Source organism: Symphodus melops, assembly GCF_947650265.1.
Source record: "Symphodus melops genome assembly, chromosome: 4".
NCBI lineage: Eukaryota > Metazoa > Chordata > Actinopteri > Labriformes > Labridae > Symphodus > Symphodus melops.
In genome coordinates this window covers 9,523,022-9,539,091 of record NC_136694.1, presented here as the reverse complement: position 1 = coordinate 9,539,091, position 16,070 = coordinate 9,523,022, and the positions used below count along the sequence as shown (strand labels likewise).

General features: G+C 38.8%; 4 protein-coding genes across 5 annotated transcripts in view; 3 read left to right on the top strand and 1 right to left on the bottom strand.

The window, feature by feature from the left end:
- The first annotated feature begins 322 nt into the window (after nucleotides 1-322).
- Nucleotides 323-4,859, top strand: gnl3l (G protein nucleolar 3 like). Its single transcript, XM_079340493.1, has 15 exons — nucleotides 323-422; nucleotides 505-548; nucleotides 1,485-1,574; nucleotides 1,702-1,818; nucleotides 1,911-1,994; nucleotides 2,220-2,355; nucleotides 2,493-2,596; nucleotides 2,698-2,842; nucleotides 2,932-3,019; nucleotides 3,106-3,283; nucleotides 3,377-3,519; nucleotides 3,611-3,747; nucleotides 3,945-4,111; nucleotides 4,229-4,403; nucleotides 4,772-4,859. Exons 1-15 carry the CDS (start codon nucleotides 410-412, stop codon nucleotides 4,822-4,824), a joined length of 1,674 nt encoding a protein of 557 aa, XP_079196619.1. The 5' UTR covers nucleotides 323-409; the 3' UTR covers nucleotides 4,825-4,859.
- A 104-nt stretch (nucleotides 4,860-4,963) lies between these two features.
- On the top strand, nucleotides 4,964-11,885 carry tfe3b (transcription factor binding to IGHM enhancer 3b). 2 transcript variants are annotated; one of them, XM_079340519.1, is made up of 9 exons: nucleotides 4,964-5,226; nucleotides 6,376-6,601; nucleotides 6,701-6,925; nucleotides 7,399-7,494; nucleotides 8,323-8,434; nucleotides 8,561-8,617; nucleotides 8,855-8,930; nucleotides 9,100-9,247; nucleotides 9,797-11,885. In XM_079340519.1, the coding sequence occupies exons 2-9, from the start codon at nucleotides 6,410-6,412 to the stop codon at nucleotides 10,256-10,258; spliced, it is 1,368 nt and encodes a 455-aa protein (XP_079196645.1). In that variant the 5' UTR covers nucleotides 4,964-5,226; nucleotides 6,376-6,409; the 3' UTR covers nucleotides 10,259-11,885. The 2 variants fall into 2 exon arrangements, with proteins under 2 accessions (XP_079196645.1, XP_079196644.1); XM_079340518.1 differs by having other exon boundaries at nucleotides 9,082-9,247.
- A 104-nt stretch (nucleotides 11,886-11,989) lies between these two features.
- LOC306821912 (uncharacterized protein) lies at nucleotides 11,990-12,967 on the bottom strand. Its single transcript, XM_079340544.1, has 4 exons — nucleotides 12,808-12,967; nucleotides 12,608-12,691; nucleotides 12,321-12,500; nucleotides 11,990-12,063 (listed from the first exon to the last, which is right to left on the bottom strand). Exons 1-4 carry the CDS (start codon nucleotides 12,914-12,916, stop codon nucleotides 12,044-12,046), a joined length of 393 nt encoding a protein of 130 aa, XP_079196670.1. The 5' UTR covers nucleotides 12,917-12,967; the 3' UTR covers nucleotides 11,990-12,043.
- Nucleotides 12,968-13,881: 914 nt separating this feature from the next.
- The window catches only part of cxxc1b (CXXC finger protein 1b), a 4,219-nt gene continuing 2,030 nt past the window's right edge, over nucleotides 13,882-16,070 (top strand). The window contains 5 exon segments of the mRNA XM_079342440.1: nucleotides 13,882-14,153; nucleotides 15,023-15,138; nucleotides 15,237-15,337; nucleotides 15,456-15,637; nucleotides 15,944-16,065. Coding sequence (XP_079198566.1) covers nucleotides 14,151-14,153; nucleotides 15,023-15,138; nucleotides 15,237-15,337; nucleotides 15,456-15,637; nucleotides 15,944-16,065 — 524 coding nt within the window. The 5' untranslated portion in view covers nucleotides 13,882-14,150.

The following is a 16,070-nucleotide window of genomic DNA, read 5'->3' as shown; positions in this document are numbered from 1 at the left end:
CTCTGTATTTAAGATTCTTATTTTCTTTCTCTACCCCTCCAAGGTGAAAGCTTCCTGTGTTGTTGTTGTGTTTTTTTTTGGTAACTAAATTTACGTTGTGCTACTTTAATATACTAACATCTTTAGAATAGCTAAATTGTTAAATATATTGCAGTGCTCATACCCATCTCGTTCTGCTAATTGCAATCACTCTGCTATTATGTGAAATTATGAATGTAAAGAGAATGCTTTTCCTAAATAAAAAATAAAATAAAACAAAATAAAGATTGTAAAATGAAAGCCATTTTCATCAAGACTGTCTTTTATTTTGAAATCAGCCGGATATTATATTTCGCTTCAGAATTTGCGCATGTCTAACTTTAGTTCTCCTTCCACGTGAGAATACAGGACCTAAAACTCAGCTGAACTAATGTCGAAAGCTAGTACGTATTTCAACGTTGTTTACACTAGTCACTGTCGTAATCTCTTTTTTAAATGTGTCTTTCCTTGTTTTCTTTTCTGCAGAGCAAAAACGAGCCAAACGGATGGGCTTTCTCGCAAAGTTTAAGGTAAGCGCTACCAGGCTAATGTTATCTGTGGTGAGCTACATGTCATCAACTCACCCGTCATTTGATACACTGCAAGTTATCCTACAGAATTAAAGCAGTGTCGACACCCTCTAGTAACTTACCTAAACACCTCTTAATTTGGCCTACCCTAAACCATAACCCCGTGAAATAGGGCTCATTGTTTCCCATGTCAGTGCTGAGGAAGGCTACATTGAAAGGGAGTATTATTGGCATATTGGCACTTGCAGGACCTGCCATGGGCCGAAGTGTGGCGAGGATAAAATCCAGTCTCCGTTTCCTTGTTCAACATTCTACTTGGGTGTAAAGTTGGATGCCCCACTAATAAATAAACCAAACAGCTGCAGTTTGAGTAGTTAAAATTGGAAGACAACACGTATCCTCAGACTCACACACACACTTCACAATAGAAAATACAACCATGTACCCTCAGGCCACAGGTACAGATCGATATGTCAGGCGTTGTCTCTACAGATCCATCTGACTTATAAATGGCTGATTTAATAATGTATTTATTTTTAACACCATTCTTTGAATCTGTCATGCATCAGATGTTATGGCTTACAAGCATCACTCACTCAGCACTCTTTGATTGTATGTTGATGTGTGTGTGTGTGTGTGTGTGTGGCTTGTTTTTGAGCTGTTACTTAAGTGATTTGTGTGCGCACAAAAGCTTTTTTTTGCACAACTGAAGTTCTTGACGAAAAAGTCAAGTTACTTGAATTGTTATGCTATCAGAAATTCTCTTTTTGGCAAAAACACTTCAAATGTTAAGAAGACACACAAACTCTAAAATATGGCTCATTTAACATTTCACTTCAGTTTCAGATTTTTAGGCAATTATTTCAACACATATTTGTATATACATTTTGCCCCAAGTTGATTTTACCAGGAACTAACCCTGCTTCTTGTCTACAGAGTAAAGATGGACAAAAAGGTGAAGCTACAAAGAATAAAGAGCAGCATATCAAAGACCAAAGAAACCCAGAAGAAATCCGGAAGCAAAGGGTAAACATTTGATAAATTCAATTGAAAAAAACTTGAAATATGTCTTGTTCTTTCTTATATCACTATCTGAGATTAAATTGCATGAACATTATATGCTTTCACCATTTGTCTTCTCTTTCCTAATTAGCTTCAGGAGCTCCAGGAAAAGCAGAAAATCTCTCGAGAGAAAGAGCTGATGAAGAGGAGAAATTTACAAAGTTTCCACAATGACATCCTACAGCGACAAATGCAGTTTGAGCAGAGGGTAAATGTCATGAACAGTGAAACAAATGTGTTGTAGTTACAATCACAATGCAACGTTTTGCAGTGAATTGTGCTTTCTCCTTCTGTTCACAGGAGACAGAGATGCAGAGTTTGGAGAAGCATATTAATTTTGAAAACGAGAACTCAAGAAAAGCATACTACAGAGAATTTAAAAAGGTAACATAACTGGCAGCACGAACAACTCTGAAAGATTGGTCTTAAACCAAATATCATCAGTCGGGTGATTTCATTTGATGCAATTGGATTCAATGTTAAGATTGGGTCATCCCGTTTTTTTTAGTTTTTTTTTTAAATGTGTATTTTTTTTTGGCCACATTCTGACATAAAATCGACAGTACTCTTTCTCTGACTCTCGGTGATCTTTCCAACTTGTTTTGAAAGGTAGTGGATGCCTCAGATGTGATTTTGGAGATTCTGGATGCACGGGACCCTCTTGGCTGTCGATGTCCTCAAGTGGAGCAGGCAGTCATTCAAAGTGGAACCAACAAGAAAATCGTTTTAGTGCTGAATAAAATTGGTAAGTCAGATACATTTGGAATGTTTACGTTTGGGAAATTGTCTTTAGCCGTTCATATTTAATTGCATAACAAAGGCGTTAAAAGGGTTTTATTGACTGTGTGAAAAATACAAATCTTTATTTTTTTTTTTTTTTAGATTTGGTGTCAAAGGAGATTGTAGAAAAATGGATTAAATATCTTCGCAATGAGTTTCCTACGATAGCTTTCAAAGCATCTACACAACAACAGTCAAAGAACTTGGTAGGTGTTTAAATGTTTACTTTGATCATAACATGTTGAACGCACAATGAAAATCCAAGACGGAAGTGATTTCACTTTATAACTTTCCCCCTCGCTCATAGAAACGCAGTAATGTACCGGTGACACAAGCCACCACAGAGCTCCTGAGTAGCAGTGCCTGCATTGGTGCAGATTGCCTGATGAAGCTCCTCGGCAACTACTGCCGAAATCTGGACATAAAGACAGCCATCACTGTAGGTGTTGTAGGTAAGCACTCCATCCAGCAACTCTTCAGGTTCATTGTGGGTAAAATTCAACGTTCAAAGTGAAATCGTTAAACGTCCCCTGTTTTACAGGTTTTCCTAATGTGGGAAAGAGTAGTTTGATCAACAGTTTGAAACGAGCGAGAGCTTGTAATGTTGGAGCCACTCCTGGTGTCACCAAGTAAGTATTCCAGTAGTGCTTGATCGCAGAATCCTGTGAAATCCTGCTGACTTTTTGAAATGTTTCTCTCGGTTGATGGATCGTAGGTGCCTTCAAGAGGTGCATCTGGACAAACACATTAAGCTTCTGGATTGCCCTGGTATTGTCATGGCCACTTCAACGTCTGATGCTGCAATGATTCTTCGGAATTGTGTTAAAATCGAACAGCTTGTAGATCCCCTTCCACCTGTTGAAGCCATTCTTCGACGCTGCAACAAAGCACAGGTATCTTGTCTGAGATTCTGAAGAGGTTTTTTTTTTTTTACAAGTTACCACGTGTGTCAAACTGTCACTCATGGGATCTTGCTGGATATACAGATCATGGAGCACTACGGCGTTTCTGACTTCCACACAGCTCTGGAGTTCCTGGCAATGTTGGCTCAACGTCAGGGCAAACTAAGAAAGGGGGGACTTCCTGACACTGACAAAGCAGCAAAGAGTGTGCTAATGGACTGGACAGGGTGGGTAAAGTGTAAGCTTGTTTTAGAGATTGCCGATGCTAATCATGTTTTTAGCATTTTGTTTATGCCATCATTTCTTCTTCTTTTTCAGGGGAAGGATCAGCTACTTCACACACCCTCCAGAGACACACACCCTCCCCACACATGTCAGTGCTGAGATTGTGACAGAGATGGGTAAAGCGTTTGATTGGGATGTACTGGAAAAGGGAAACCAGGAAGTTCTTGCAGGTAATGATTATGTATAACTTTTTTATTTACTCCTAGCAGTCATTAGGATCCGTGTCAACAGTTCTTCTGTGCTTTTTTTCCCCTCTCTATTAAAACATTGTCCCTGAGGAAGGTTTCCCCAATACTTACTCTACTTAAATCTTATGCTGTCAGTATGTTTGTCTCAAGCTATGAGTTTGCTTTTGTCCTTGTTGCAGAGTCATCTTGTCCAGATATCCAAATGGGATTCTGCATGGAAACCTCCGGAATGACAGAAAGTGGTCAGAGTGAACCATCCTCTTACTTGGGAATGGCAGAGAAAGCCTCTGAAGAGCCAGAGTTTAAAGATGAAAGTGAATCTATGGAGGATGGTCAAGACCCAGAGGTTAGAACCTGTCACTCCTCACTAGGAAATTACTTACTTACATTTTCTAATATGCACTTCATGGAAATACTTTTACGAAGATGTGTTTCACTAATCCTTCTGTCCTGCTCAAACTAGTTTGGACCAATGACAGTGGAAATAAAGTCTCAGAAAACCAAGGCTGACTTTCCAGCAAAGGATCCTGCATCAAGGACTCCAGGTTTAAATGATATATTTAGTGTAGAACCTCTGCAGCAGGGCCAAGCCCTCCTAGCGGCCAGCAAGAAACGGAAAAAACAACAGAAAAGAGCTGGTTGGTATAAATATTGGTCTCCTAGTTATGCTTTCTAAAATGTAGTCTGTGCTATTTAGTGTCCATTTGACTATTTCTCACATTTATTTGTTTGTCTTTCTTCGAGATAGAAGAAAACAAACAATCACTAAAGTAGCATGCATCCTCAGCTGGGGGAAGTTTGTTCAAAGGCCAGCTGTGGAAAACTTTTTGTTCATGCTATATTTTTCACCCCATGTACCTGATGATAAAAAAAAAGCATTAGTCAACATGTAATAACACAAAGTCTTCTGTTAGTAATAAAGTATAAAGTATTTTTTTTATAAATATAGCTAGAATTGTACAATCATCCAAATAGTGTATAACTTTTTTTTTTCTTCCTTTTGCAGACAAAATTGCCACCAAACTCTCTGATACGTTGACATCTGCAATGGATTTTTAATGGTCAGACAGCTGAAATAAAAGAAACATGAAATATTATTTGCATTTTGTCTTTTTTTTAAATTTCTCTTTAATGTTAACGCGTTACAACTAACCAGCAACACTTTTTTGCAAAGTGCAGATAATCTTTTTCCACGTAGCTTTCGCCTCAAAATCTTGCATATTGAGTAAATTAAGCCTGTTTAACTATTGCCGTCCCACTTGTCTTTAGCTAAGATGTTTTGAAATGTGGAAACCTGACAGCTGTCATTAAGTTCCGGGTAACACGTCGGATGACGTCGGCTGGAGCCGTGGTTTGGTTAATTTGTGTTACACGACAAAGAGCGCATTAAACAATGGACGTCAAAACGGAGGACTTCGGGAGCTAATGGCTTTGGTTACAAATAACAAACCTTTTATTACAGTACGTTTCTCTCTGATTCTTTAAACGCGTTGAATTACTGTGTAGCACATTAGCTTCTGGACATCGAGCTAACTAGCTTACTGCAACTTCCCATTTTTGTTTTTTTTCTCACAACTGTTTTCGGTATAGCTGAAACAACATTGCTTCTAATAAAAGTATACAGCTTCTGTCCAGTTGAAGGCTGATTGGTGATTCAGAGTGAGTCCGGTGTACAATATATTAAAAAACCCCAATAACGGGGGTTGTTTATCTGTTAGCTGATGTGGGCCCGTTAGCAGTGCTGAGCTGTCAAGCTAGCCTGGCTAAAAATAGAGCTAACGAAAACAAGGCAAAAGTTAGTTAACAAGTTGTCAAATCGCTCCAAACGGCACATAAAACTGATCAAAATCTAACATGACATGGAACTTATTAGACTTTTAGTTTACGTAGGTAATAGTCTCGTAATTATAAGCATCGGTTTATTTGTTTACTGTTTGGTGCCAACACCTGTCACATCATGGTTGGTTTTAGCTATTATACTTTCAAGTCCAAGTCAGTGGATAAGAAACAGGGAACCTTTCAGAGTAGTTACATGTGTATCATTGAAGGAACAAATCAACCTGTCATCTCTATAACTGGACTTGTTTTTGAAGGAGGGGGTGGTGAGATGATCTCTACACCCTGAGCTGTCGAAAGAGTCAAATTAACAGAAAATAAAGGAAGTTAAAATGATTGAAGACGTTAATTTTTTTTTTTTAGAGATTCTTAACTTTTAAGCCAATTAGCTTAACGTTGAGATATTTAATTTCCATAGAAGAGGATCTTTATTAATATCAGAGACAGATTAGGCGCTTCTTGATTTATAAAATAAACATATTTGGCTGTAATTATTTACGCTGTACAATGTTGCCTTTCTCTTCCATTTGAAGTATCTGTTCAGTCTCACAGTTTGGATTTATTAGGTAATGGTATTGCCTTGTGTTTTTTTTTTTGTCAAACCAATAGTTGTGGAGGTAATGTTTTGATTGGTCTCATAATCATTACATATTATAATTTTAGTGGTTGAGTTGTGTAATATCACAATAACATAATATACTTAAATACTTACAACTACTGATATTATCTGTCACATACATTAAGTTCTTCATGTTTCTGTGTTTTGATCTCCAGCTCCATCTCTAGAACGTGATACCACTCGTCAGTCATGTCGTCACGCGTCTTGCTGCGCCAGCAGCTGATGCGAGAACAAGCCCAGGAGCAGGAGAGACGTGAGGCCCAGAAGCAGGCCTCTGCCTCTCAGCTCCGGGCCTCTGATTCCACTCCGGCCATCTCTGTCACTCTGCCCCCAAATGCTGCCCGCCCTTCTCCAGCACAGGTGCCTGTGGAGGTGCTGAAAGTAAGAGCATCCTCTAGTATAATGACAACTCCTTTTTTCCACTTAGTGAAGACTGACTGGGAGAGTACATTAGCCCTTAACAAATCTTGAATTGATCAGGTGCAGACCCACTTGGAGAACCCCACCAAGTACCACATCCAGCAAGCACAGAGGCAGCAGGTGAAGCAGTACCTCTCGACCACTCTGGGTAACATAGCAGTCACACAGACCATGGGTGCGTCCCCTGTGCAGCAGTCCAGTTCTGCCCCAGAAGTTGCTCAAACTGCCAGCAGTGCCCCAAACAGTCCCATGGCTCTGCTAAACATTGGATCCAACAAAGAGGAAGTAAGACACATATCTGCTTTGAAATGTTTGCTTTAACTTCTGCTGTGTTATTTGGGCTTGCTGAACCAGCAGATTGCAAAATCTCTTCACTGTGCATTTTTGGAGAAGTTAAATGTCTAACCTCCTGCTTACTTCTGGGTTAATTACTTTTTGTTTGCTAAGCAACAGTGGACCCAGAGGTCCCACTATGATGATGCATGCCTTTGTTATCGAACCCTTGTTGGCCTGTTGTCACAATAAGATGTTAAATACTGCACCCCTGGTTTAAGCATGCCAGTGCTTCTGCTGCACACATCTCTGTCTTTGAAATCAGGTCTCTTCAGAACTGTCTGTTTAAATGTTCAGTGCTGGCATTCAGTCTTTACAGATTATACTTGACTGTTTTACATTACAACATGCACTTCTGGTATATACTGGTACATACTTGTTGAGAAGTTTAATGAATGAGTAACTCTTTCATCTGCTCTGTCTAGATTGACGACGTGATAGACGACATCATCAGTCTTGAATCCAGTTTTAATGACGACATCATTTCCCTGATTGACTCAGGTCTTCAGCTGCCAAGCACGGTATGAAGAATGAGGTTTTTTTTAAATTCAATATGTATACCTTCTTTTCAAAAATATCCTTAGAATAATAAAAATTGATTAAATAGTTCTTCCCCATTCCATTTTGTAATATTAATTGTTTTTCCTGTGAATGGATGGTCTCCTTAATGTGAGAAATTCTGAAGACGTCGTAGTAAATATACAGTTTTGGCACTTGCTTATGATTCGTCACAAAAGTGCTGCCGGGGCGGGGCAAAACTCTCTTTGGATACTAGACAGAGAGAAGTGAACCAAAGTTCACTGTGCCTATAAAAGTACATTGTAGCTTCCAGGTTAACAACTTATCTCTCAGGTAGATAGAGCTTGCCAAAAACTAGCAGCTAAAGAAAAAAAATGAGGATTATGATGATACTGTCGGAGGAAAAGAAAAGGAAACACAGTGAGGTAAACAGCGTTTTGTGAGTTTTGAAATACCAACATCTAATCTACTTCAATAAGTAAGAATTTTATATATATATATATATATATATATATATATATATATATATATATTTAATATTATTATTTTGTGCTTTATTCTGAAACAAAATCTGTTCTTTAAACTCTTTTCTCACTTCATTCTAATGCTTGATTTACTGAGTAATACTGTATGTGGTAGTGTTGTGTAATGTGTTGGCTTTGGTTAAATTCTCAGCACTTATTGCTTTAAACTTTCAAGATAAAAAAAGGGGAAACCACCTTTATATATATATATATATATATATATATATATATATATATATATATATATATATATATATATATATATATATATATACTGTACCTGCTTTGTTTGTTCTATTCCTGCAGCTCCCAGGAAATCTGTTGGATGTATACCAAAGCCCCGGAATGGCTGCACCGACTCTCACTGTCAGCAACTCCTGCCCGGCTGACCTCCCCAAAATCAAAAGGGAAATAACTGGTAATTTAAATAGCTTTTATAAACATGTGTTTAACATTCATTAAGGACAGAAAGCTGCTTTCTTTTTGTTTGAGGTGTTGCGTTTAAAAAAAAAAAAAAAGATAACAACCTGATTGTGTGTTTCAGATTCAGATGTCAAAGCCATTATGAAAGAAAGACAGAAGAAAGACAACCATAACCTGAGTAAGTCTGCCTTTAACTCGGCTATATTTATTCATGTGTGTGAGCATCTGCATCACGTGTGTGTACAAGATCATTCTTGGACAAAATCACAACGTCCCACTATGAGTACGACCCACCGGCCTTTCAGTTCACACGTACTTCATCGTATGAAGTCATGCTTTCCTCGTCCTCGCTTTTCGATGATATGCATATGTGTTCACCTTCCCTCCCTTCCTCTGTGTTCCTGCTTGTCTGCAGTTGAAAGGAGGCGGAGATTCAACATCAATGACCGTATAAAGGAGCTGGGCACTCTCATACCCAAATCAGTTGACCCGTAAGTGCAGTTTGATTTTCAGAATACTCACTTTTCATTTCATCCATTATTTAATATATCCCCGAAAACATTTCTGCAGCTTCTGTTCAGTAAAATTGCCATCCTGTTTTTTTTTTTTTCCTCTCTCTGCCTTCATAATACAAAATCACTGATCTCACAATGACGACAGAGAGATGCGCTGGAACAAAGGCACCATCCTGAAAGCTTCTGTCGACTACATCAGGAAGTTACAGAAAGAGCAGCACAGAGCCAAAGATGTCGAGATGCGTCAGAAAAAGCTGGAGCAGGCAAACCACAGTCTGATGTTACGCATCCAGGTGAGTGTGTGTCTGTCAGCTGTGTAAGAAGGTGGCATGTACATGACTTCAAGCACACAAACAATGAGGTCCTTGACTTTTTGTAATAGTTGAAACTTAATTCTCCAGACGACGAAGCTAATGTGCAAATGTAATCTGTATTGTAAAGATGTGTTTCAGTCAGTTATCCTAGCATGAGGAACGTAGCCTGCCTCTGTGCAGACGTGCATGGCTGATATATATTTAGAAAAGAATGTTTGGCTCTGCCTTTATAACAAAAAAAAATCCTCTTATCTTAACAGTGTAGCACAAAGAAGGTTGTGTTTTAACAGGAACATTTCCTTTATTAGTTTTTAACACAGACATGTTAAGCCTGGATTACTGAAGATCAAATGTGTATTTTGTATCTTTAGCAGTTCTCAGTTAGCTGACAGAGCTCAACTTTTTAAGGCATTGTTATAAGGACAAGACTTTCACAAGATCAGATTCAGAACCAGCTTCTGGGTGTTGTATCATACTGTAATATTCTGACATGGTCATCTACATGTAAATTGGCTGCTGTGCTTATAGGAGCTAGAAATGCAGGCACGGCTCCATGGTCTATCCACACCCAACAGCATCTCCCCTGGTCTGAGTTCTGATCCCTCCCTGCTCCAGCAGCAGGTCCAACACAGCAGCCAGTCTCTGGCTGCAAGCGCAGGTGGCGCTTCCTCACAAAACCTCCTCGGCATTGGTGCGGCGACCATCGGACAGCCTCTGCCAGCCTCCTTCTTGTCCCCGCCCTCCTCAGACTCTCCAGCAGGAGTCACCATCAGCAGCCCCCTGGACCTGGGCAGTCTGAGCTTTGCTGAGCTCGATGACACCTCTGCCTCCGCGCTCTACTCTGATATGGGCTTGGGAGACTATCTCATGGACGACGGATGCACCCTGTCTCCCGAGAGGGGGGCTGACTCTCTCTTTTCCCCTTTGTCACCAGGTGTCTCTAAAACCAGCAGTCGCAGGAGCAGCCTTGAAATGGATGAGGACTTGTGATAAGCTCTGGGGGGGGGGGGGGACTTCTGCAGGGACAAGAAGATCAGGAAGTGAGGTCTATCCTTAAATGACATCTATTCATAGGACTGTAGAATTGAACTTAAAAGCAAAAGTAGCTAACAATAAGATCATAACTAACAAATATTTTCGCCATAAAGATGTAATTATTACAGTTCCTGTGTAGAGCTGGTCAGATGATAATATCTGGGATTTGAAATGCAATCGTATAAATATTGAATCTTGTATAATAGGAGCATGGCATTAAGAAATACATTCTTAAATAGGTTTTAAGATTTTATTCAGAGATTTTAAGAGGGATATAAAGTTTTCTTGTATGTAGAATGTGCTTATCTATAGGGAAGAAACCTGTGATGTTTGTTTTTCACTACAGCATTGGCATAAAAAAAAAAAATTGCTGAAGAGATGCCAGCACACGGTGCATAAACAGACTGGAATCAGGGTTTGTTAGTAACATTTACATGCTCATCATGTTGGGTTGTTTCACCAGCAGCTTCAGAAGGGATCTTTGTATAATGAATTGGCACATTGTGAAATATTTTCTGCATATTGTATATAAGAAAGTTTTATTTTGAGCAATTTTATTGCACCTTATTTTATGGCAGTCTATGCATTTTATGAGAGTTTTGTCTGTTTTTATTACTATTTCACACAGTGGATGCCCAGGTTGTAATGATCCTTAAAAGCAGCCGGAAATCACTCGCTGCTGCAGCTAGTTAGCCAAAGCAGGACTTCTTCCAGTGTAGCTACAAATTACAGATCAGCATTTTATTTTTTCATATATACACTTAGTGAATAAAAGTGCAAGACAGTATAAGAGATGCAGAACAATGTTTTCCTTACTCATTAGTACTGTAGGTTCTTAGTTTTTTTACATTTGAATAATAGTGACATTAGTAGTTTCTTCAGACTAAAATCTGTGTTGTCCATGATCATTTGTCTCTGTTAACCTTGACGATCACTGAGTGAAGTTACCGGTTAGCATGTTCTATTAAGAGTGTGGCTTTTTTAAATTAAAAGTAATATATCCGCCAAACATTATTGCTTATAGTAATATGAATTCAGAAGGCTTTAGCCTTCTTGTCAACCAACCACTAGCCTCACCTCTGTAGTGATGTGGTCTGTTTGTTGTGTGAAACCTTCAATGCAGTTATTTTCCACAACTCTAGATTGGCATTCAAATTGTAAAATGCTAAATGCAACATTATGTACAGTAAATGAATGTGTTTTACTTTCACACTGACGCACTGTATTCTTTTCATCAACACAACCTCCAAAGCCTGATGTTGAAGTTTTGTTTTAAGTTGTGACAAATCTAAAAGCTGAACTAAAAAGTGATTTTCTATTCTTTGTTTTATGACTTTTTAAGGGGTCCTAATCTGTTTAAACAGAACTTTCCTATTTAGCTGAAAGAAGCATCACTCAACAGCTCAATGCTGCTTATGTTCCGATTGTCATCTTTTCCACTCAAAAACAATATAAAAATGTCTTACCCTGACAGATGTTTGAGTACTAGAACTGACTGTTAACCGTCAACAGGACATTATTATTGTCTTGTTCCTACAACTTGGCTTTTGGATGATTTTAACAAATAAATGATTCCCAGTGATTCTTGTCTGGATATGGTCATTTACTAGCAGTCAGCATCAGTGGTAAAGCATTTGAGAGATTTCCATAGCAAGGTCCAGACACTCTGTAGCCTGAAGGCAGATATCGCAGACAGGACATTCACACTGGCAGCAGTGGACGCCCAGACATCCACAGTAGCTAGTGATGTCCAGAAGAGGCTGAAGGGTGGAGGTGTTGCAGCCGCACAGGTATGAGCAGAGAGACCAAACCCAGTCATTACATCCTCTCATCGTGGAGAGTAAACAGTCAAGAGGGTGACAGAAGAGGCAGGCCAGAAGGATAGCAGCACAAAGGTCTCATGAAAGGAATGATGGTGACAAAGACAAGAGGAGATAGAAGAAAGCTTCAAGTCAAGAAAACAAGTATTACAGAAATATGAGATCAGTAAATACTACGTAAAAGTTTTTGTCTTTACCGTCATCATCTGGCTCAATGTAGACAGTCATCGTTTTCAGGCTTTCCTGACTCCTGTTGATGAATCTCAACGGTTCACTGCAGTCCTCCACACAAGTCGGCAGTGGGATACTTGGAGGCATTGGCTGGTTTCTCTCCACAGAGCATGGACTACTGATGGATTCTGGTCCAGTCACTCCACCTTATTAGATAATATGGAAGGTAGTTTCATAAAATGCAGTCAGATAATCCATATAACAACTGCACCTTTGTAGAAATAAAAATTAAAATACACTTTGTATTAATTACCTTTTGTTTTATTTGGGAGTTCATCCACAGAGACGATACTTGAAGATACTTGGGTGTTATCAGTGAGGTTCTGGGTGGTCTTCTCTGAAAAAGTAGTAACTTGTGTCAAAAATTCTGTAAAAATAAAAAAACAAAGTTATCAGTTTCTAAATAAACTAAAACGCAATACTCACAACACACCTTGTAGTCTGGGAACATACCTGTTTGACCTGGGATCAAGTTATCAGATAGAACAACAGAGTCCTGGAGAATTGGCTCATTGTCAAATATGTGCTTCTTTTCATTCTTGTCTGTCCACTTGACCTCCATTGTGGTTTCCACTTTTAGAAACTCGCTTGGGTATCATGGATAAGTATATAAGGATATTAAAAAACAACAACAACAACAACAACAACAAGGGTAGAACAGGAGAATGAATAAATAGTACATCTGGACTTGTAAATCTGAAATAAATTGATTTAGTTCTACTTGCACAACTAAAAATCAGTAACTTTATTGTAAGATCATTATAAATAAAGTCTTGGAAATAATTTATCTTAAGCAACTAAGACATACAATGATACATAAAATCGATGTCAGTCCCTGTAAACACCACAAGCCCAGACTGAGGGCTGCAAGTAAGGTTTTGTGGCTGTTAGTGATGAGTGGACATCTTGGAAATGGCACAGAAGTTAATCTATTATTAATCACCATTTGAGAAACATTTACAATGTAGATGGAATGCACATCATGGATAACCTGACAGTTTTGAGGATGATGTTGAATTTGCTTTGCTTATTCATTTCTTTCAGCAACATCATCCTTTGCAGATAGAAATGGAAAATTCTTTTAGTGCTACTATCTGAAGAATATGTAAACACAATCTAACTCTTAAGTCACATGTTACAAGATACCCTTTGTCACAAGTTTGAAATCAGATATACTTTACTTACCTTTATTGCAAATTTCTAAGTTCCACCGATATTCAGGTTTCCAATAAGTCCACCAGTGACTGTCAGCTGTAAGCACTGGATGTGAAACTGCATCATAAAGGCTCTTTAACAGCCCCCCCTTTATGTGAGTTAGTCTCTCTCTCTCTCTCTCTGTGTGTGTGTGTGTGTGTGTGTGTGTGTGTGTGTCCAGTAAACAACTTGATGAAATGTTTTGATCCACTGTAAATGCTAAAGATACAGGTAATGACAGGAATAGCTGTTTTTTGCTTTACACCTATGACATTGTTTAATGATGCAGTAATTTGACGTGGTCTTTGCAACACTAAATACTACTTTTTGTGTTGCGCTAGTCGCTCTTGACAGGTGGCGACATTGCTTTGCGATGTTGTGGTCGTAGCAGAGAAGAAGAAAATGGACCAATGACCGATGATGTTTTCAACGAGTAGTCACGAGTTCAGCCGACTACAAACGAAGTTTTCGTCAAATGTAAAAGCTAAACATACCGCCAGCTTTTGTAGCTCGCTTTTCAGGTCTATATTTTGAGGTTTTAATTTTTTATTTGCAGTTGCATCACGACTTAAGTGGTTTATACGATTAGTGTGATCCCAACGATGGTAAGTTTTCAGAAAATTAACCATATTTTGATAAGAAAGTTGAGGATGTTGTGTAGTTAGCTCATCCACTGTCGCCGTCACGATCGTTAACTTTAAAATCGATGTGAGCATGTTGCAATTAACCGAAGTTATGTTGTAAAGTATTGATAATCCAAATAACACAGTTTTTAATTGAAGTTCGTGGTAAAATAATTACAAAAACAAACCAACACTGTGTTTCCAAGTAAAACACCTCATAACGTCAACTAATGTTGGGTAGGCTGATGCTAACGAACTAGCATGTTAGCTAACATTAGCACATAACATTGCAGTGTGCTGGTGTATATTTATGAAAGTCATTGTTTTGGCTCGGTGTTTGTCTTGCAATACAAAGAACATCGAAACGCTCAGCAACTCGTTTACCTGTAGGCTTTTCAACACATTAAACCATGTGTTAACACACGTTTAAACACGACGGCGTTTCACACCAGACAAGAAATGATGCTTTATGTTATCATCAGTCACTAGTGTCAGGTCGCTGCCTCGGTTAGTATAAGTTATTAAAATCTAAAACATGTTATGTAATTAACATATCATGCCCTGCTTCTATGTAGTTCAATGTTCTAGTAGGGAAGGAGAAAGGTGTTGTTCACAAGGAGAAAGGTGTTGTTCACATCACTATATCTGACCTAAGGTTGCAATCAATATTTTAAAATGCAGACACTAAGCATACTATGTTATAACTGAAAGAATGTAGATGTTAGGGAAGGGAAGTTTCTTTTGTCAAAATAAGAGAATCTGAATTTTTCCAAAAGATTTCTTCATCCTGGCTGCACCGTACAAACAAACACTTCTACCATTTCAGTTTGATGCATATTGAATGTTTTCAGGACAGTGAAATGTCTGACATGGATCATGTTCCTGGACCTGAGACCAGCGGTATGAAGGGAGAGAATGCACCGCTGTACTGTATCTGCCGAAAGTCGGACATCAGCTGCTTCATGATGTAAATACATGTCAACTATGTGTTTTTTTCTATCCATATTACTGTGAATTTATCCAACAGTGCTCAACTTGATGTGCATATGCTTTCTTGACTTACAGTGGCTGTGATAACTGCAATGAGTGGTTTCACGGCCACTGCATTGACATCACAGAGAAGTCCGCGAAGGCAATACGGGAATGGTACTGCATGAGATGCAGAGGTGAGACACATCTATATGTATATTTCGCGTCTGTTTTTAAACAATCCCATTTTTAACATCCAATATATATAAAAACAAAATAAATAGCATATCATTGTCTTTCTCTCACTGTCACCAGATAAAAACCCCTCACTGGTGATAAAGTATAGATCAAAGAAAAACCGGGACAAGGAAGCCGAGCCTGACAGAATTGAAAAATCTGAGCGATCGGAAAGATCCGAAAGATCTGAAAGATCTGAAAGATCTTACAGCACCCCGAGTACTCCGGACTACAAGAGTGAGAGGCGCCGTGGATCTAAAGTATGTGTCTTTGATCTAGGTCACTACACATTATACCATTGTACATATGGTGTACAGCAATGCAAATAAGACATATCATTACAGACGCATCTTATTATGTCACTTCCATCATTTTCAGCCATAATGTTTACTTTCAGTCCTCCTCATTTTCATACCAGATGTTTACGTGGAAATTAGTAACAAAAAGAAAAGCCAGTCACTGTCTTTAGACTTCAAACTGTTGGAGTATTTTCAAAATGTTAACAATACAAAACTGTCCCCATTTTCCATCTCTGACTGTCACTGTCCATTGTTTGTTTCTCTCAGGTGAAGCGTTCAGTCCGGATGTGTGGGGAGTGTGAGCCCTGCAGAAGGACTGAGGACTGCGCACAGTGTGACTTCTGCAAAGACATGAAGAAGTTTGGAGGCCCAAACAAAATCCGACAGAAGTGCA

What these genes read in the sequence shown, in the direction of transcription:
- gnl3l (XM_079340493.1), top strand. An exon ending in ACTACAGAGAATTTAAAAAG is followed by an intron (nt 1,995 to 2,219) that starts GTAACATAACTG and finishes TTGTTTTGAAAG; the next exon opens with GTAGTGGATGCCTCAGATGT. An exon ending in AACAACAGTCAAAGAACTTG is followed by an intron (nt 2,597 to 2,697) that starts GTAGGTGTTTAA and finishes CCTCGCTCATAG; the next exon opens with AAACGCAGTAATGTACCGGT.
- tfe3b (XM_079340518.1), top strand. Translation starts at nt 6,410, where the DNA reads ATGTCGTCACGCGTCTTGCTGCGCCAGCAGCTGATGCGAGAACAAGCC. An exon ending in GAAAGACAACCATAACCTGA is followed by an intron (nt 8,618 to 8,854) that starts GTAAGTCTGCCT and finishes GCTTGTCTGCAG; the next exon opens with TTGAAAGGAGGCGGAGATTC. An exon ending in GTCTGATGTTACGCATCCAG is followed by an intron (nt 9,248 to 9,796) that starts GTGAGTGTGTGT and finishes CTGTGCTTATAG; the next exon opens with GAGCTAGAAATGCAGGCACG.
- LOC306821912 (XM_079340544.1), bottom strand. Translation starts at nt 12,916, where the DNA reads ATGGAGGTCAAGTGGACAGACAAGAATGAAAAGAAGCACATATTTGAC. An exon ending in CTTGATCCCAGGTCAAACAG is followed by an intron (nt 12,692 to 12,807) that starts GTATGTTCCCAG and finishes CTACTTTTTCAG; the next exon opens with AGAAGACCACCCAGAACCTC. An exon ending in ACTCCCAAATAAAACAAAAG is followed by an intron (nt 12,501 to 12,607) that starts GTAATTAATACA and finishes TTATCTAATAAG; the next exon opens with GTGGAGTGACTGGACCAGAA.